A 21,511-nucleotide genomic window follows, 5' to 3' on the forward strand; every position below is an offset into this window, starting at 1 on the left:
ACCCAGTTGATGATAAACACGAGCCATATGCTACACAGAACACATCATGAAAGCAAATGGTTGATGATGAACACGATCTGTATGCTACACAAAATACAACACAAATCCAGCCCATGCAGCCCACAAGTTCAGCCACAGAGGTTTTGCTGGGGTTAGGGCCTTAAATTGGAATAAATAAATGAATACAACAAATAGGACATAAACACATAATAAAAGATGTTTTTTTTGAGGAATGTATTTTGAAGAATGTTGGTAACTAAACCATTTTGGTTAACCTTGATTTAAAAAAAAACAAAAAAAAAAACAAAAAAAAAACAGACATATTTTAAATGATCTTCTTTTATGTTCCACAGACAAAAAGTCATACATGTGTGGAATCTCTGGAGGGGCAAATGGTGGTGATGATTCTAGGGTCACACATTTGGAGTATTTGCCTTTTACCGTTACCCATGCGATCCAATTGAAAACAAAATGAAAAAATCTAAAATCTCTATATAAGCATACTGAATGTTTGCATATTTGTTTTTTAAATAAACTTGCATATATAAATGAGACATATATTGCTCACATATATGGTCTTAACATCGAGTATAATATAACATTTTTTATTTGATAAATGGTATAAACCTATAGAAAATCATATATAAGCATACCAAATGTTTGCATATATGTTCTGTGTACATATATTATAGACATATGTACATATATTACATTTCCGTATAGGAGGTGGGAAGGAGATAAAGGATGCCAAGCTACCCATAAATTGTGTTCTATACAGCAGGTGGTGGATTTCAGTGAGGAAATCATTAAGTCCTTAAACTCATTTTTCAGCATAAGAATGCCGCAGATATAGAGTGAAACTGTGGAAAACGTTGTGAACTTTTAGCCTTTTGGCGCTCTAAGCAAGGTTGCCATTTGACGAAGATGTGTACAGTACTCTAACCCAAATTACATACTACCATGGAGTCTTTGAGAGTTGTAATTACACTGTTCAAATGATCTAAAGGAAACTCACAAAGAAACCAGTGACCTTCAGTCAGTGCTGAATTCAAATGCTTAATTTCAAGGTAAGCTACATTTATCTCAGGCAGACATAAGGCTCTCAGAGAAATCTCATTGTCCTAAAACAGGACACTGAAATTAAGATTTGAATCCAAAAAGATTGTGAGAAGTGTGATACAAGATGGCTAACAAGACTGACTAACAAAGATGGAAGACCATTAAATTTTCACTTAAATAGCTAATAGATTAGAAAGTGTGTGTACACCACACAATCACTAATTCTCCAATTATCACCACATCAACTATTCCTGATTAACAAGCGTGTTAAAATATAAAATAGCTGGGGAAATTAGAAGTGGGACATTTCAGGATCTGCAGGTGGTCTTCAAGGATACTGCAAAGCTTTCTTAATTAAGTTACAGAGTTACATCATTCATACCTATATCACTCTTGAACTCTTCCTGAAAATTTCCTCAGCTCTCTCTCTCCCTGTGCACAATCCATTCACTGTCTTGGACACCTGACATCAAACAAGGCTCTCCTTACATCCACATCATAAAGCCAGTGGAATGGATCATAGTGGATGGAGTTATTTCACTAGATCGCCTGCCCATTCAGCCTTAAAGGTTAATAGTAAAGTAACTTGGCTTGCTGTCCTTAGAGGAGGCTCGAACCCGAGGCTCGGCTTGAGCTCCGAGTTAAACCCCCCCCCATGATGGAATTGCGCATAAGAGGAGAGAGATAATTTACTGGATGAGAAGGGGAGGAGGAGGGCTGCTGGAAGAATTTGTCAATGTGATGACGTGGTGTCTGCTGCTTACTCATACTCTGTATAAGTAAGCATCATTATCCTTATCATAATGATGATTGACAGGACTGAATGTTTAGGCTCCTCCTGAACCCATGTTTTGAACTTCATTTAATCTCTTCACTAATATTATCTTCTGTAATAAAAGATACTCCTCTCCCTCTCTCTATATGTCATATTAGTGGCGTGCACAGGGGAGAGGGGCTTGTTTGAGCCTCTGCCCGTTTAATCGTGAAAGTGAAAGTGCCCTTTTTAACCATATTGCGGTGCCCCCTCGATAGCCCCTGCCCCCGCCAAGGTCTGTGCACGTCACTGTGTTATATGAATATAAAGTTGTTGCATAAATCTCCTAAAGTCATAACCCAAAGTTTTTTTCTTTTCTTTTAATTTTGTGTGATGTCTGAAGGTATAGTTCAAACATTCATTAATTATCATAAAATATATTGGAATGATATATTGGAATATATTTGTTAATCACAAATTAACCACCAGACCAAATAAATAATTAAGGAATAATTGATGATGGGCCGTTGAATTATTAGAAAAATAGTGCACACCCGAGGTGGTAATGCGGCCACGACGCGAAGAGGAGAAAACAACATTTCCTCCATTACAGTTTGTATCTAGGAACAGAACATATATGAATATAGAAATGCAAGAAAGAAATCACAATTTAGTATTATAATTATGTCGTTGATGGTTTGATTTTGAAATGGGATGTTTCACATTTTATTCTTATGTATATTAAGTTTTTATTGAGTATAAAGTTTGAAAAAACTTCCAAACTGATAAAAAGTTGCATCTTGCTTGTTTCACAGCAGTTTTTAAGTGAAATGTCCAGTGAGTGACGCTTGATGCATGTTAAATTTTCTGCAACAGATGAATGTGGCAACATTTTATTATTTTTAAATAAAATGCCCGATGAGTTAGGCTAAAGATTGAAGGTGCAGTGAGTGATTTCTGAGAATCATTGTTGGGCACTGTTGATATTTGAAATCAACCCAAACAAGCAAAATAAAGCTTGCCCGAAAAATAAAGCGAAGATAACGAACAAACAACATGAAAGAACCAAAAATGAACATACAGTACATGAGTACAAGCAAGAATTTGTTGTTAGTCACAAGAAGCACACATTCAAAACCAATGTTACTCACATATGAAGCAGAAACAAAACAACCGTGGGGACCTTTTTCAGGCCTTACCTAGGGTGACCACCATCAAACAAACCAAATGTGGGACGATTATAAGTTTGTGTGGGACAATGTGGGACATGTTACCAACACTTAAACATAACCTGAAACTGTTGTGTCTAACTTAATAAAAACATTTGTATTCTGCCTTTCAGCTGATAAAAGTACTTTGTTCTTTAGTCCCTTCCAGAAAACACCATTACATCACAATGTAACATAACATGTCTTTATTTGACATGTCATTTAAATTCAACATCACTGAGCCCAAAGGCAGCGGCATCATGCAGAGAACTATTTTTGAAACAGTTCTGACCAAGTCCAACTAAAATTCAACAAAATAAACAATGAACAAATAAAATATAAAACAACATGAAATTAGATCATTGACAGTCTTATATACTAAGAATATATTACACCAAAAACTCATATTTTTAGAAAGGATGTGAATTAAAACAACCATAGCAGGTTGTTGCAAGATAAATTCTGTTAAATTGATATTTTAATTGACCGAATTATCCATTTGTTTTCTGCCAGGGAACACATGGAACGAAACACATTTTGATTGACAGCCATCACAACCTACTAGTGACCATGTTTACTCCTTTCTTTTCAACCATTGGATAGGATTTAAAAAACGGCTGTTGTATTTGTACTTCTGACGAAGCGCTGTTAAATATAGGTGAAAACCTACGCCACAAAAAGAATAAATAAAATGCTTTCTTAAAAAGGCAAAAGAACGCATGCACGTTTTCTTAATATGATCATTAAAAACCATTAGACTGATGAAAATGCGGGACATTTTCTCAATATGCGACGTGCGGGACAAGGGGTGAAAATGCTGTGTGGTACAACGCAAGGCGAAGTGGCCTTTGGTCTCTCCAGCGCTGGAAAGCTTTTCTAATATTAACGAGGGTCCTAAAGCTCTTGCCTGACCATTACCCTTCTATTTACAATGATATTCCTAATTTTTTTTCTCTTTTGTAATGTCAAGTCAAGTCAAGTCATCTTCATTTATATAGCGCTTTTAACAATGTAGATTGTTCCAAAGCGGCTTTATTGAGATACAAGGATAGTTTAAAGTAACAGAGATTGTTTTGGCTTTATAGCAGTTCTTGAATAAAGTTATTTTCCAGCTAAAGTTAATTTGATTGATTCACTTCCGTCGCAATGATCATTAGTTATTAACTTAGAGGCTTTAAACGTGAAACCTGTGAGAACGCTGATGGCCTGCACATGCGTATTACGAGTTCAGTCTGTATGCGCGTTTGAATATATGTGCGCAGGTTTGTAATTCCCTACAAACCAAGCCTTAAAAAAATACTTATCTGGCCTTAATTTCAGACAGAATTTTATCACTTCGGGGTAGATACGCAAACCGAATTTTCCCGACAACGCTTTATCTGTAGAGTGGTAAAGGGATCCTCCATAAGGAGAAACTAGTTGGTACTTTAGCACCCTGCTATGACATCGGGTCCAGGCGCAGGTCCTTCATCAGATCTGGGGCCTCATTTATAAAACTGTGCGTAAGAACCTTACTAAAAGTGTACATGCGCCCGAAAGCCAAAAATGGCGTACCCAAAAAAATATTCAGACTTATAAAACCGTGCGTACGCCAGAACCTGCGCAGAATTCACTTTATAAATCCCAGTCAGCGGAAGATTGTGCGTACATGCGTCTCCACTTAAACGTTATCATGTGGATGAATAATCATATGCAAATGATATAAACGGTACAAGAAACATTACATTAATACAAATCAAGTAGTTGTCTATCCTTGCCTTGTTTTTGAATAGCCTACATAAATCAAATAGTGTAAAATACATTTCAGAGAAAGTTTTTCTCAATCTTTTCCACTTGCCGAATTGTATTTTTAATTGATTTATATTTTTAATGGAAACAGATAGGCCTTGGGCATTATTTGCACGAAACTATTTTCTCAGACAATCTGGTATTATCATGATAAGCAATTATCTCTGTGGTTAAAACATTAAAGCACGCCACAGGAAAAGTGTTCAAAAACAATCCACAACAAATATTTCTAATGATTGAATTTTAAAAAATGTTGTAACTTCAGTAATGATTTCATGTTTAAGTGTTTAACTCCATTAATTTGAATGGCATATTTAATATAAATGTTTATTTCAGAAGTATTTTATTTATTTAAACTGTTATTTGCGTCAGTTTCACTAAACGGCTCAACACGCTCGCTGCCGCGGACATTTAAGAAGGAATGGATATTTGCTTCAAGTGACAGGCTTGGTGATTGAAATTGTATTTGTATGATCTTTCTGTATATGTTTAATTTTCTTTAGATTTTCTGTATAAAAGTGACCAAAAATACATTTAACTCCAGCTCACCATCGGTGTCGCCAAAGTGCTCCATCTCCAAAACGTTCGTACGCATGGGTCAGAGTTTGCGTGCAGGTGCGCAAATTTTCCCGTCAAGTTTTTCTTTATAAATCCCACCTTTTGCGCAGGAACTGGCGTACGCATGTTTTCAGCCCCGTTTTGTGCGTACGCAAGCTTTATAAATGAGGCCCCTGGATACAGCCTGGATCCGGCAGGCTGCGGGAAACCTCAGGATAAACAAAAACACTAAAATTAGCGTAGATGCCATTCTCCTTATGATGTAACGAGTACATCAGGATTTATGGGAAGTGTTCCCGGTTCCGGCTGACCTGATCTATGCAGCCTAACATTGAATTATAGAAGTCTATAATGTGTTATGTGTATGCTAGGTCAAAGAGATGTGTTTTTAGTCTAGCTTTGAACTGACAGAGTGTGTCTGCTTCCCGGACAATGGTAGGAAGACTGTTCCAAAGTTTTGGTGCTAAATAGGAGAAGGATCTACCGCCAGCAGTCGATTTTGATACTCTAGGTATTATCAACTGGCCGGAATTTTGAGATCGCAATAGATGTGAAGGACTATAATGCGTTAAGAGCTCGCTCAAGTACTGCGGAGCTAAACCAGTTAGTGCTTTGTAAGTAATCAGCAATATTTAAAAATGTATACGATGTTTAATAGGGAGCCAATGCAGTGTTGACAGAACAGGGCTAATATGGTCATACTTCCTGGTTCTGGTAAGAACTCGAGCTGCTGCGTTTTGGACCAGCTGTAGTTTGTTTATTAAGCGTGCAGGGCAACCACCCAGTAGAGCATTACAATAATCTAGCCTTGAGGTCATGAATGCATGAACTAATTGTTCCACATTTGTCAATGAGAGCATATGGCGTAATTTAGATATATTTTTTAGATGGAAAAATGCGGTTTTACAGATACTAGACACGTGACTTTCAAATGAAAGATTGGTATCAAAGAGCACACCCAGGTTCCTAACCGACGACGAAGAATTAACAGAGCAACCATCAAATGTTAGACAGTATTCTAGGTTATTACATGAGGATTTTTTTTTGTCCAATAATTAGAATCTGTTTTTCAGAATTTAGTAGTAGGAAATTACTAGTCATACAGTTTTTTATATCAGCTATGCATTCCGTTAATTTTGTGAATTGGTAGTTTTCATTAGGTTGTGAAGAAATATAGAGCTGAGTATAATCGGCATAACAGTGAAAGTTATGTAATTCCATGCTTCCCAATGTATTTCCTAATGGTAGCATGTACAGAGTGAACAGCAACGGTCCTAGTACTGAGCCTTGTGGTACGCCATACTGAACTTGTGATCGATAAGACATCTCTTCATTTACTGCTACAAACTGATAACCATCAGATAAGTATGATTTAAACCATGCTAATGCAATTCCACTAATGCCAACATAATTTTCAAGTCTATTTAAAAGAATGCTGTTGTCAGTAGTATCAAATGCAGCACTAAGATTGAGTAACACTAATAGCGATTTACAATCACGATCGGATGATAAGAGCAATCATTTGTAACTCTTATGAGAGCAATCTCAGTACTATGATACGGTCTAAATCCTCACTGAAAATCCTTGCAGATATAATTTTTTTCTAAAAAGGAACATAGTTGTGCGGATACTGCCTTTTCTAGTATCTTTGACAGAAAAGGTAGATTCGAGATCAGCCTGTAATTGACTAATTCTGTTCGATCAAGTTGCGTTTTTTTAACAAGCGGTTTAATCACAGCCAGCTTAAAAGTTTTTGTGACAAATTAATTAATGATATTAAGAAGAGGATCTATAACCTCTGGAAGCATCTCTTTCAGTAGCTTAGTCGGTATAGGGTCTAACATACATGTTGTCGATTTAGATGATTTAATGAGTTTAGAGAATTCTCCCTCTCCTATAGCAATGAATGAATCTAATTGTTCCTTAGGGACACTACAATGCACTGCCTGATGCGATACTGTAGTAGACGGTTGCATAGTTATATTTTCTCCCTGATTTTATCAATCTTATAAGTGAAGAAGTTCATAAAGTCATTACTGCTGTGCTGCTTGAAAACTTCTGGGCTTGAAGCTTTACATTTTTTGTTAGTTTAGCCACTGTTTCAAATAAATACCTAGCGGTTTGTTTATTTTCTTCTAATAGGGTTGAAAATTAAGCAGATCTAGCAGCTTTTAAGGCCTCTCTGTATGCAATCATGTCTAACTCCAATAGAGTTAATAATGTCTTTAAATGCCAATCCCAATGCATCATTTTCGTTATCTAAAATCACCAACAATTAGGACTTTATCTGCAGCCAGTACTAACTCTGATAGAAAGTCAGCAAATTCTTTGATAAAGTCTGTATGGTGCCCTGGTGTCACGTGTCAGTGTTTGTTTGTGTTTTCATAGTCACGTCTTCCTTTATTCTATTTTCCCGCCACTCATTTGTTCCTTGACAACCATTACCAGTTCATCTGTATCACCTGTGTCAGTTCATCATCATCATCTATATCACCTGTGTTCTTTTCATCAGTGTTTGTATTTAGTTAATTTCAGTCAGTCTTGGTCCATTCTCAGTCCTATTTGTGTGTGTGTGTGTGTGTGTGTGTGTGTGTGTGTGTGTGTGTGTGTGTGTGTGTGTGTGTGTGTGTGTGTGTGTGTGTGTGTGTGTGTGTGTGTGTGTGTGTGTGTGTGTGTGTGTGTGTGTGTCTCTGTCTGTCTGTCTGTCTCTGTCTGTCTGTCTGTCTGTCTTCCTTCTCTGCCTGGCTGTACAGGGCTTGCAAAATTTCAAAATCGCTGGAAGCCCTTCGGGCAGGCACTCTTCAGAATTTGGTAGCCCGAAATGAATTTTACTAGCCCAGATAAAAAGACAATTTTATTAATGTAGAAAATTGGTTAGGAGTCAAAACAATGAATCAAAAACTTTTTCAAACCACAAAATATCAACAAATATGCATCTGGTTCTAACTGAACTGATAGGTGTGTGACCAGTATGGAACATGAATCAGTCTGTGTCAGTGGCTCAGCCCCCCAGTGAGGGTATGATAAAATAAAAAAATAACACTTTAGTTTAGGGTCTAATGCTCACTATTAAGTTTCATTAACATGCAGATGACAGTGTTTTATCATCACGGAGGTCCCGAATGTGAGGTAGGCTAGTTAGGGGGGTTCAGGGGCACCCCTGAGAAAATTTTGATTTCTCTGATCTACATATGTGCATTTTAAGATGTTTTGAGGGCCAAAAAAATTGGATAACAATAGCTTTAAAACCATGTAAGTGGGTAGCTGATTATTTTTCTCTCCTGATCAGCATCACACTCCTATTCTCTTTGTTTTTCTCTTGCTCGGTCTCTTCCCCTCCTAAAGCTGAGCTTTGACTGATATAGGCTTTTCATTTTTGTCTGTCAGTGAAGTAAACTTAGGGTCAACTGATAGGTTGATTTATGAATCATTTTCTCAGACGCATTAATTTACTGAAAGCTACTAGGAAAGCTAGGTAGCCTAACTAAGTTGATTAAATTCATTTACAGTATACACATTCATTATTGATCTTATTCTTTTACAGGGCTTTATAATCAAATAGGTCCTACATTTAAGGTTATTAGGGGGTTCAAATTTTTTATTTCTCTGATATGTCCATTTCAAGACGTTTGAAGGCCAAAAAAGGATAATAAATAGCTTTAAAACAATGTCAGTGGGCAGTAGATTGTGTCAATACCTGCTCTCACTTCTTATCCATCACTCTCTCTTTTTCTCTGTCTCCTCATCTTGCCCTGTCTCTTCCCCACCTAAACCTGAACTTTTTTAATTTACTGAAGGCTACAAATTGTATATTAATTCTCAACATGTACACATTCATTATTAATCTTACATGAAATCTTAGCCTAACATGAAAACGGCTTTGTTAATGCTCTGTTAATGTCCCCTCACAATGACAGTAAACTAATTATTAGTCACGTTATATAGGCCTATTTTCAGTTCAAAATGGCGAAATTCGACAAAAGTATATTCGTTTGTCTGATTATTTTTGTCATTCGTTTCACATTTATGACCTAAAAAAGCTGTCAAATATGAAATGTTTAGTTTAGCTACTTACATCTTATCTCGCACTTGGCCGTAAACTGAAGCGTCAGTTGCTCTGCTCAAATTCACTGTTGTGAACATAAAGCCCGCCTACTTTGATTTGATTGGTCATCTCAAATATTCTGACATTGACAGACCAATGAGACTCAGATGAACACACACACACACACACACACCTTTCTGACGTGCGCTCTGTATGGAGCGAAATATGTGCCATAATTTAACAAACAAATCCAGCATTTTGCAAACAAACTCAATCTACTTTGCAAAGGAAAACTCGACTCGCAAACAAACTCAATCCACTTCGCAAAGGAAAACTCGACTCGCAAACAAACTCGATCCGCTTTGCAAAGGAAATCTCGACTCGCAAACAAACAGAAAGCAATGTGCAAGCACAAAGGTCACAAATGCGTGCAGGCAGATTTTCTCACAAATACGTCCAGGCAGATTTTCTCACAAATGCGTCCAGGCAGATTTTCTCACAAATGCGTGCAGGCAGATTTTCTCACAAATGCGTCCAGGCAGATTTTCTCACAAATGTGTCCAGGCAGATTTTCTCACAAATGCGTCCAGGCAGATTTTCTCACAAATGCAGTTGAGCAACTTCCTCCTCTAAAACAGTAGATGGCGCTAAACTATAGGCTAATTTAGCGCTAGTCTCCCAGGAGAAGCACTGATTTGAAACTTGCCTTTGCCTACAGCTGAGGAAAATGACCGGTGAACGGGTGTGTTTCTGTCTTATTTGATCTATAATTAACCTTTTTGAGGTTTTCTCTTGCCAAACGTTTATTGCATATCTAGACTAGTGATGGGAAGTTCGGATCATTTTACTGACTCTCTCGTTCGATCTCGTTCATCAAAATGAACGAATCTTTATTTGAGTCATTTCGTTCATTTAAGTGGCTTTAAATGTTATACTTTTAACAGCCAAATTCCCCGAAAACATCCACCTACGCAATCTCAATCATATTTTGAATGAAGAAATCATTATAATGCAGCAATTTGCATTAATTATTTTATTACATTAATTGTTAAACTGACTGAATTCCAACTAGGCTAAATAAATAAATAAGTGGGAGCCTCCTTTCAATTAAATTAAATGTTCTCATTAATTTATGGAGAACGAAAGAAATAGATTCATTCAAGTGTAGACATAATCACTAATTTAGTAATTTCGCATGAGTCCGATGCAGAAAAAAATGACAAAAAGCAACAAGATGGCAGAGCTTTCAGCTTATAGATTCCCCGATCCTAGAGAGTGAAGTGCTACTAAGTGCTAATGTGGATTTCTGTCTAGATATGCAATAAACGTTTGGCAAGAGAAAACCTCAAACAGGTTAATTATAGATCAAATAAGACAGAAACACACCCGGTCACCGGTCATTTTCCTCAGCTGTAGGCAAAGGCAAGTTTCAAATCAGTGCTTCTCCTGGGAGACTAGCACTAAATTAGCCTATAGTTTAGCGCCATCTACTGTTTTAGAAGAGGAAGTTGCTCAACTGCATTTGTGAGAAAATCTGCCTGGACGCATTTGTGAGAAAATCTGCCTGCACGCATTTGTGAGAAAATCTGCCTGCACGCATTTGTGAGAAAATCTGCCTGGACGTATTTGTGAGAAAATCTGCCTGCACGCATTTGTGACCTTTGTGCTTGCACATTGGTTTCTTTTTGTTTGCGAGTCGAGATTTCCTTTGCAAAGCGGATCGAGTTTGTTTGCGAGTCGAGTTTTCCTTTGCGAAGTAGATTGAGTTTGTTTGCGAGTCGAGTTTTCCTTTGCGAAGTAGATTGAGTTTGTTTGCAAAATGCTGGATTTGTTTGTTAAATTATGGCACATAATTCGCTCCATAGCTCTGCGCCGCTGCGGATAGAAGATGAAGAACGCGCTGAACCTGATTATAACAAAACTGAAGCGAACACTATTTCAGATAGCCCGTCGGGCAGGCCGGTTATGCATTTTGGTGGCCCGACTGGAAAACACAATAGCCCCGGGACGTCGGGCAGGCGATTTTGCGAGCCCTGCTGTACCTGTTGAAATTATATTAAAGGGATACTTCACCTCTGGGAAGTTGAATGTGTATTTAAAAATAGGTCATTTAAGTAGAAGAAATGTGAAGAAATTTTTGAATTTGGTGCTTTCTAGACTGAGAAAAGCCAGAAAATGTATTTTTGGCTTATGTGGATGAAAGACAACAACTCCCAGAATGCACTTGCTTCGCTGCCTTAGGAGGACACGCCTACCGGTAAGAGTGCGTAGTTGAAAACAACAAGGCTAGCCTACGTGATGAGTTTGCCAGTGATTTAGAGATCGGCCAAAATGTCCGGGATTCGGCTTTTGCGTTCTACAGTCGCCATTCATCATGTTTACTGTGGCATGTTTACTGACGGCCGCGGGAGAACGGCGCGAGGCCGGTGGCGTCATTACTGAGACGCGCCGGGTCTCGCATCGCTCACGGAGGAGCGGGAATTTTCTTAGCAATGGTAAAACGCACATCAACCGATCACTTGTTTAGCGTTCATGTAAACTCTACATTCAGATTCACCAGTCGGAATGAATTCAGTTAGATTGAAACAAAAGGTGCATGTGCATGTAAACATGGCGACCGCAGAACTCAAAAGCTGAATCCCGGACATTTTGAACGATCTCGCCCGCCGGACAAGTCCGGGAAAAGGAGGATGGTAGTATAACCCCTACTTACTCAGCTTTCTCCTACTATTCAGCTTTCTCCACAGAACAAGAGCCTGCTAGCTTAGCTTCCAAAGAAAGACGGCTGACACTGTGTACATTCTGTGAGTGAAATCCCACCTCCTATGGGCGGGCTGAAAACATGCGGAACAACGCCATCTACTGGCTGTAGTCTTTAGCCTCTGGCCAGAAAATCCTCCGATGACGCAAAATGACGATTTTTGCGTCATCGGAGGATTTTTTCCAGACAAAAAATACATAAATCTCTTGTCTCAGGGGGATATGAGGGTGGAAAGCGTGGTAATTCGAAAATACTACAGGTTTTCTACTAATACAAAGCTTAATGCTAAATCCTGAAGTATCCCTTTAAGTAAAAGTTTGTATTGGAGCCTTTGACTCCTCTTCGTCTTCTTCTGCCTGCACCACACCGTGACACCTGGTGGCCTGTATACAGTAGCCAGCATAAATCTCAAACGTGATTTATCATTTACACTATATATATTGTTAAATTAAGCACCAACACTTCAAAATAATTATATTTGAAACTAGAGTTATTAGTCATTTTGAAAATATTACTATAAATTACAGCAACACCTCCCCCTTTGCCTTTCAGACGAGGTTCATATTTATAACCGTAATCTTGTGGGGTGGACTCATTTAAAGTAATGTAATCGGTTGGTTTTAGCAAGGTTTCTGTCAAACACAGCACATCAAGGTTATAGTCTGTAATCATATCATTAACAATAAGTGCTTTTGAAGTAAGGGATCGAATATTCATCAACCCAAGCTTCATAATTTGCTAATTTGTATTATATCTGTTTTTTATTTGTTGAACATCAATTAAATTTTTACCCTTAGATGTGTTCGGAAGTTTTTTGTATTTCCTAATTCGGGGAACAGACACAGTCTCTATATGATGATATCTAGGTGAAAGAGGCTCTATGTGATGGGATTTATCTGACCTTGGTGACTTAAGACAGCTGGCAGACAGTTGGCTAGCCAGTCTGTCTGCTTCCTGACCTGAGCCCCAATTCATGTTTGAGCTCTAAGACTATGTGCCATATTACTAGAGAGAAGTGCAGCACCATTCCAGGAAGGATGAATACCATCTCTTTTCAACAGGTCAGGTCTGCCCCAAAAACTTTTCCAATCGTCTATGAATTCTATATTATTTTGCGGACACCACTTACACAGCCAGCCATTGAGTGAGGACAATCTACTAAGTATCTCATCACTCCTGCGAAGGGGAAGGGGGCCAGAGCAAATTGCAGTGCCTGACATCGTACTTGCGAGTTCACACACCTCTTTAACGTTAATTTTGGTGATCTCCGACTGGCGGAGTTGAACATCATTAGTGCCGACGTGAATAATAATCTTAGAGAATTTGCGATTAGCATTAGCCAGCACTTTTAAATTTGCTTTGATGTCAGGCGCTCTGGCTCCCGGCAAACATGTGACTATGGCGGCTGGTGTATCTATTTTCACGTTCCGTGTAATAGAATCGCCAATAACTAGGGCACATTCAACAGGATTCTCAGTGGGTGTTTCACTGAGTGGGGAGATGTTTAATGTTGTTATCAGATGGAAGAGCGGTGTTTTGTCCTGCGACTACAGCGCCTCACCATCACCCAATTGCCCTTCTGCACGGGCTCTACTACAGCCGGAACCAAACAATGTACAGATTTCACTAAGCTAGTCGCATCCAAAGCAGTATCTAAAGCCCTTGCACTCTTACAATTAACCTCGATTAAAGTTTGGATGTTTATCTCTAGTTCTGAAATCTTCTCCGCCAGCCTGACTATCTCCCTGCATTTATCACATATAAATCCTGTGCTGGCAGAGAAGGGTATGCTATACATGTTACATGAAGTGCAAGTGACAATAAGAGGAGAAGATGTCATGACTCACCGTGTTTGTTGACTGATCCTACTCACCTAAGGTTTGATGAACTAGTAAAAGGCGCGAGAGAAAAAAAAAAAACTTAAATAAAGAGCGCACGGATGACACGCTAACAGGCTAGCAAATTACTTGCATGTTGTGCTAGCAATAACAATTTAGATTGAAGCTAGCGATGTCAGGTTAATGTGTGATGTTGAGTATGCTATATTTAGCAGTATAAACAACAAGGAATGATAGTAAATAATGATTCAAAACAGAAAGATATATGAAGCTTACAGATGCCTGCCAATTCAGCAGCAGCAACGAGGCAGACAGGAGCAATCGATGAGTGTCCCCATCCTACCCTATTACGAGTGTATAGGCCCCTACTGCTGATGTGCTACAAGTTTGTTAAAGGAGTCATCACCTGTAATTTTCACTTTTCCACGAGAATCAATGTATGTTATGATTGCCTAACTATTGTACACTGGCCGGGAAGCCGATATTTAAAAGTGAAGCATTTGTTTACCCCTGGGTTCGTAAACCAGCCCACGTGCACGCACACTCAAATACGAGATTTTAATTTCTGCCCCGACTTGACGTCAAGACGGGGCAGGATATACCATATATGGACACCGCTGCAGGAAGCCCACCCTGCCCCTCTCCCCATCATATTCAGTCGAGAAAGATGCAGAAACGTAGTGCACACGTGAGTTGCTCTGTGGTGGACTGCCAGAATCAACATGTAAATGTGTTTTCTCTACCAAGAACAGACCAAACTATCAGGGACCAGTGGATTAAATTCATTTTTAATGACGCTGTTCTTACAACCCTTTCAACAGGCTTAACGTTAGGTGTCTGTGCTAAACATTTTACACAGGGATCATTCACAAATTTGGGCCAATATCAGGCGAAGTTGGCATCGAAGCTCCATTTGGAAAAAGAGGCCATTCCAACAATCAGAGACTTGCCTGAATTTGAAACGGTAAGACTGTTTTTATTGCTCTACTGTGTGTAACAAACAGCAGCTAACTGCTAATGCGGCTATTCTATGCTAGCGGGAGTATTAGCTTCGAGGTAAACATGGGGAATGGCTGCTACTTTGCAAACAACAAATGAAGATTTCAGTTACATTTAAAGTTACGCTAACTGAGTATTTTGTCTATGTCTTTGTACCACTTGAAGTAGTGCCACCAATCAACGCGCCTCTCATTTGCATTATTAAAATGACCGTCCATGACAGCCAAAATATTGCATCAGATCTCGCGAGACAATAATGCCTTCAGAAATAAGGGTCAGAGGAGCTCTGTGTTTATTTTTTTTCCACTTTTATTTTTTAGAAGGGCCTGAAAGACTATAATGGAGCATGGGTATCCAAGGTAATACTAGGTTATGACTCCTTTAAGTTTGTTTGTAAGCCAATTACACTTTCAACAGTGTTTTTTTCAGAAACAGCTTTCTGCAACTTTAGGGTGTGTTCACACTTGGCATGTTTCGTTAGATTAAAATGAATCCTGGAGCGATTTCTCTGTTAGTGCATTTCATTTGAATAAATGTCAACGCTACCATCTGAACCCTGGTGCGCACCAAACAAGGGGACCAAGACAGCTGAAATAATGGGTCTCGATCAGCTTCCAAAAAAACTCTGGTGCTGTTCAAATAAAATATGAACTCAACACAGACCAAAGACATGTAAACAAATCAAAAACATGACATGGTGTTGCAAGGCTTTTAAATCACTCATTTGAAGGCGAAAGAAAAATGTGCACATCTGCACAGGCATTCATAATGGTGCAGGTTTCAAATTAGCGCAGTTAATTTTCGTTTTCAAATTCGGGGGGTGGATTGCTTGAATGGTGAGTTCATTAGCCTATTATTCTTAATGAAAAACACAACAACAAAACAGTAATATGACCAATTCGCTTAAATAGGTGCTTTTACATTTTGCTTTGAATTCTGCCATCATCTTGTCAGTCAGTTCCTCACTCTCGTGATGAATGAAATCTGACTCCTGCTGCTGATCTGTGCTGCGTAACAGCTTCAGAATCATGAATACTTTTATTCTGGTGTCACCATTGTCCTGTGCATTGGGTTACCAGCACCAAGTCCAAGACTATTCTTTTCCATTTTCTTTCCCCCAATGTAAAACCAATTTAGCATTGTATCAAATGTAACAGTACATTTTTCGTTAACCTTTTACCATATGTCTTTGAGTATCGCAGTAATATCGTATCGTGAGTTCAGTATCATGATATGTATCGAATCGTGACATGAGGGTATCGTTACACCCCTAGCCCAATCTGATTGAAATTTCAATCGGTTTGAGAGGGGTGGGATAAACCTTTTCTAATCCGTTCGATAGGACACGTAAACACTTGATTGGATTAAAAAACCGAAGCTGAAAAGTTTTGCTTATATGCAAAGATGTAGAAATGGTGTTAATGAGTTATGATGCACAGAACGAGCTGATGTTGTTGTTTAATATGGTGCGGGAATGGGTGTTTTCATTGCTTGATAAACATAAGCATCATGGCACAAAGCTTTGTGTCCTCATCATCTCCTAACTAGGACCCCGAATATATACTGTATCTTAAGTCTGCATTTTAAAACAAAGAAAATGAGGATGGTTAGGTTGGGACAACAGCGGGAAATTCGGATTAACTTTATTTTGATGGTCCCTTTAACACACTCTGTTGACTTTAAGTAACATTACACCTACATGTCTACTAACTCTCATTAGACTGGTAGGGTTAGAATGAGCTGACATGTAGTTGCAAAATTACTTATGGTCAGTAGAATGTCTGTTGGAGGACCATCACAATAAAGAGTTAGCAGTGTTCCGCATGTTTTCAATCCCGCCCATAGGGGGTGGGATCTCACTCACAGAATGTACACAGTGTCAGCCGTCTTTCTTTGGAAGCTAAGCTAGCAGGCTCTTGTTCTGTGGAGAAAGCTGAGTAGCAGGAGAAAGCTGAGTAGTAGGGGTTACCATCCTCTTTTTCCCAGACATGTCCGGCCGTCGAGATCGTCCAAAATGTCCGGGATTCGGCTTTTGCTTTCTGCAGTCGCCATTCATTGTTTACATGCACACCTTTTGTTTCAATCTAACTGAATTCATTCCGATTGGTGAATCTGAATGTAGTGTTTACATGAACGCTAAACAAGTGATCGGTTGATGTGCGTTTTAACATTGCTAAGAAAATTCCCGCTCCTCCGTGAGAGATACGCATAGACAGTAAAAGAAATGGACACAGCGACCCCATTGGATTCAACGGAGACAAAGTGAAGCCAATTAGAAACTCTTACTTCCTGGGGGTCCAGCGTACTGCGCAGACTCAAACTGAGCTCGACGACGTAGATGTGACGTGAGCAAACCGTCTGTCTTCTAGTAGCTGTGCCAAGATCAATCTGAATCATTACCTTCCGAAACTCGCAGAGACGGAGAGCGTGAGTATGAGCTGTCCATGATCTTGGAGCAGGAGAAACTTTTTGTAGGTATTCTGATTAATTATTTTGTCATTTTGCCTCGACGTCCTCCCGATTGCCCGCGAGCTTCTCCTCCTGTCCATACGGTAATTTCCTACTGTGCGACAGAGAGTCGCGTGGCTGTGACGCAATCGTTAGCCTACTTTTACAAAAACTGCTTCTACAGGGCCATAACGTAAGCTACAAGGTAATGGAGCCTTTTATACATTTTCGTGTTTCTTTAGAAATAAATAATGGACAAATGGAGTCTTTAAACGCCTCAGATGTAAAGTTATTCGCTGTCAAATTGACGCCAAAATGAATGGGAGTCAATGGGATGCTAACAGCAGGTGGGGTTCCGCTAGCCAATGGCGGCGCCCGGGGGTACTTCAAAATAATACAAATCCCTGCCCCCCTGGAGATACGAGACCGGTGCGTCTCAGTAATCACGCCACCGGCCTCACGCCATTCTCCCGCGGCCCTCAGCCTTGTCCTGCTCGCCACAGTAAACATAATGAATGGCGACTGTAGAACGCAAAAGCCGAATCCCAGACATTTTGGGCGATCTCGAAATCCCGGGCAAACTCACGGAGACTCACTAGTAGCCTAGCCTTGTTGTTTTCAACAGGGGGGCAGGGTTTCATATTATTTTGAAGTTTCCCCGGGCGCCGCCATTGGCTAGCGGACCATCACCCTGCTGTTAGCATCCCATTGACTCCCATTCATTTTGGCGTCACTTTGACAGCGAATAACTTTACATCTGAGGCGTTTAAAGACTCCATTTGTCCATTATTTATTTCTAAAGAAACACGAAAATGTATAAAAGGCTCCATTACCTTGTATCTTACGTTATGGCCCCCTAGATGCAGTTTTTGTAAAAATAGGCTAACGATTGCGTCATAACCACGCGACTCTCTGTCGCACAGTAGAGAATTACCGTATGGACAGGATGAGAAGCTCGCGCGCAATCGGGGGGACGTGGAGGCAAAATGATAAAGTAATTAATCAGAATACTTAGCAAACGTTTCTCCTGCTCCTAGCTCATGGGCAGCTCCTACTCACGCTCTCCGTCTCTGCAAGTTTCGGAAGGGAATGATTCAGATTGATCTTGGCACAGCTACTAGAAGACAGACGGGTTGCTCACGTCACATCTACGTCGTCAAGCTCAGTTTGAGTCTGCGCAGTACGCTCAACCATCAGGAAGTTAGTGCTTCTAATTGACTTCACTTGTCTCCGTTGAATCCAATGGGGTCGCTGTGCCCAGTTTATATACTGTCTATGGTTTTCAACTGCGTGCTCTTACCGGTAGGCGTGGCTTGGGAGTGGCCTCCTAGGGCAGCGAAGCAAGTGCATTCTGGGAGTTGTTGTCTTTCATCCACATAAGCCAAAAATACATTTTCTGGCTTTTCTCAGTCTAGAAAGCTCCAAATTCAAAAATAATTTCATATTTCTTCTACATAAATTACCTATTTTAAATACACATTCATCTTTCCAGAGGTGAAGTATCCCTTCAGTCTACTTCAGTCTACTAGCAGACAGTCTACTTATACTCTAATGAGAATTAGTTGACATGTAGTTGCAAAGTTACTAATTGTCAACAGCATGTTCAAAAGGGACCATCACAATAAAGTGTTACCGGAAACTCTGTATATACGTGCAGACATCAACCAGATCACTTTATTTCACATTCATGTAAACATAAAGTCATAAAAAGTGAAGTGACGTGTAGCCAAGTATGGTGTCCCATACCTGTAATTTGTGCTCTACTTTTCACCCATCCATGTGCACACACAACAGCAGTGAGTATTGAACACACACACACCCGGAGCAGTAGGCAGCCATTTTTGCTGCGGCACCTGGGGAGCGATTGGGGGTTAGGTGCCTTACTCTAGGGCACCTCAGTTGTGGGTAATGAGAGTGGAAGAGTAACTTCAGTGCTGTTCATTCACTCCCCCCACCTACATTTCCTGCCGGTATTGAGACTCGAACCCACGATCTTCAGGTTACAAGTCCGACTCTAACCATTAGGCCACAACTTCCCCCATGTTGAAATCATGTTGATTTCGTTCCAATTGAATTTAAAAAAAAAAAAAATCATGTAATCGTGGCTAATGTATGCATGGAGCATATTAAGCTGTGAATTAATTTCAGACAATTAAGGTGGGGGAAAAAAGACAAATTAAGAGGTATTTCAATACAGTGCTGTCTAGCAATCATTAAAAATGGCCTTCAGCTTGATTAGAACTACTAGCTATGAATAAGCTACACTATTATCTGTTATCATATTCATAACTTATTTAATGTATCATGGCCTCTCCTATTGTGCAGATGAACTGTTAAAACAAGTTTTATACATCCTCAAGGTAATAGCAACAGCCGAATAGAGAGACACCATTTATAGGGAAGTTCAGACTCTTTCACCCTTTCATGATAACTGATAACATCTTCTTGACAACAACTTCACAGTTTCCATACTAAAGCCCAGCTCAACCACCATTATTCGAGTACCTCATTATTCGACATGGCCTCATAAAAAAAAACGTCTTCCTAAAAAAAGGCACATGGAAAGTCCAATGATGTTTGATAATCTCCAAAACATGGATTCATGCAAATAATGTTTCAGAACCACAATGAGCTACACATGCAAAGCACTCTACAACTGTACAAAAAGTACACAGGTAAAGTGAAGGACAGTGAAACCATACAGATCAAACATTGTATCAGGTGCACCAACATTAAAATGGAAAGATATGATCAATGTACTCATTGTGTACATACCTGATGCTTTGCAAATCTATCAGGGGATTTATATTTGTGGCTATAATGATTATTGTTTGCATTAAGGGTATGAGTAGGATTTAGGTTTAGGGGTAGGGTAATATTCACTCATAACCACAGTTTCCATCGTTTCCTGTCTCCACTAACACTTCATGAATAAAAATTCCAAAAACCACTATTATAAATACTGTATATCCACATTATTATAACATACTATTATACGTATTATTATATACTATTATAATAATACTCTAATAATAATATATGTAACTATTTACACTCCAAATTACTGTGATAAGATGCATATTATCGGGAATATTTTCAACTCTTTTATAACACCTTTAGGAAAAAAAATACTAAAAGAATAAACATGATGCCACATTACAGGGTTCTTGATGCAAATACTTCAGGGACACTCCAATACACAATGTACTTTTGGCACACGAGAAACCAAAGTGAATTCTGCGTAAATAAAGCAACATAAATGTATCAAAACCAAGTAGAAAGCCAAAATAGACAGCATTCTGGGGCATCTAAAAAAAAAGATTCGACTCCAAACTAGCGATATGATTCACCAAATGCGAACGTTTTTGTAGATTTCGCGCGAAAAGACCAATTGATTGGCAGGTTCATTCACCTGCGCTACTTGACAGAAAATATCCCTGTAAGTTAAAGCATCAACCACAACACGATTTAAATAGCTTTCAACATAATTTATAATCGTTTCATATTATGTAAAACAGCATCATGTCTTGAGGAAAAAACACAAACTAAGCAGAAGGTTTACTGAAGTGTCGCAGGCACTGAGTTTCATCATACTCACCATCTGTAATTTCACTGCTGTCAGTGGAGGCATATTCAGCACACTCATAAGTCTCGCAGAAGTCCGCACGGACAAGATCGTTTCCACACTTATAGTTTAAGGGATAAGGTCAGAATGTACCCACCCACTTTGTGGCACTGCAGTCCGTCCTCTGGCTGTTTCTCTGGCTTGAATAATTTTTTACCTGCGGAAAGTACACTTTTGATGAAGCCAGTATGAAATAAATGCGTATTTTTAGATTATTCGGGAAATGTGGTGACTGGTGAAAGGCATGGATCAAACTACGATGGGATATTTCAGGCTATTTATGCCAGTAACTCCTTTCATCACATGTTCCGGAAAGATACAACCAGAATGAAAATTGTTATTTGTAATGTCTGGATTTTTCTTACTCTAAAAGTTATTTATTTATAAGGAGTCCCAGGCAGTGGTGGCTGGTTTGCGCGCAAACAAAC

The 21,511-nt window shown here is 39.2% G+C and overlaps 1 protein-coding gene across 1 annotated transcript in view; it reads right to left on the reverse strand.

Annotated features, from left to right (window-relative positions):
* Nucleotides 1-21,133, reverse strand: part of LOC311276183 (tumor necrosis factor receptor superfamily member 11B-like) — a 51,514-nt gene extending 30,381 nt beyond the window's left edge. Inside the window, exon 1 of the mRNA XM_084385723.1 lies at nucleotides 21,057-21,133. Coding sequence (XP_084241849.1) covers nucleotides 21,057-21,104 — 48 coding nt within the window. The 5' untranslated portion in view covers nucleotides 21,105-21,133. The remainder of the gene's footprint in view (nucleotides 1-21,056) is intronic.
* Nucleotides 21,134-21,511: the final 378 nt, after the last annotated feature.

Source organism: Rutilus rutilus, assembly GCF_951802725.1.
Source record: "Rutilus rutilus genome assembly, chromosome: 17".
In the NCBI taxonomy this organism is placed as follows: domain Eukaryota; kingdom Metazoa; phylum Chordata; class Actinopteri; order Cypriniformes; family Leuciscidae; genus Rutilus; species Rutilus rutilus.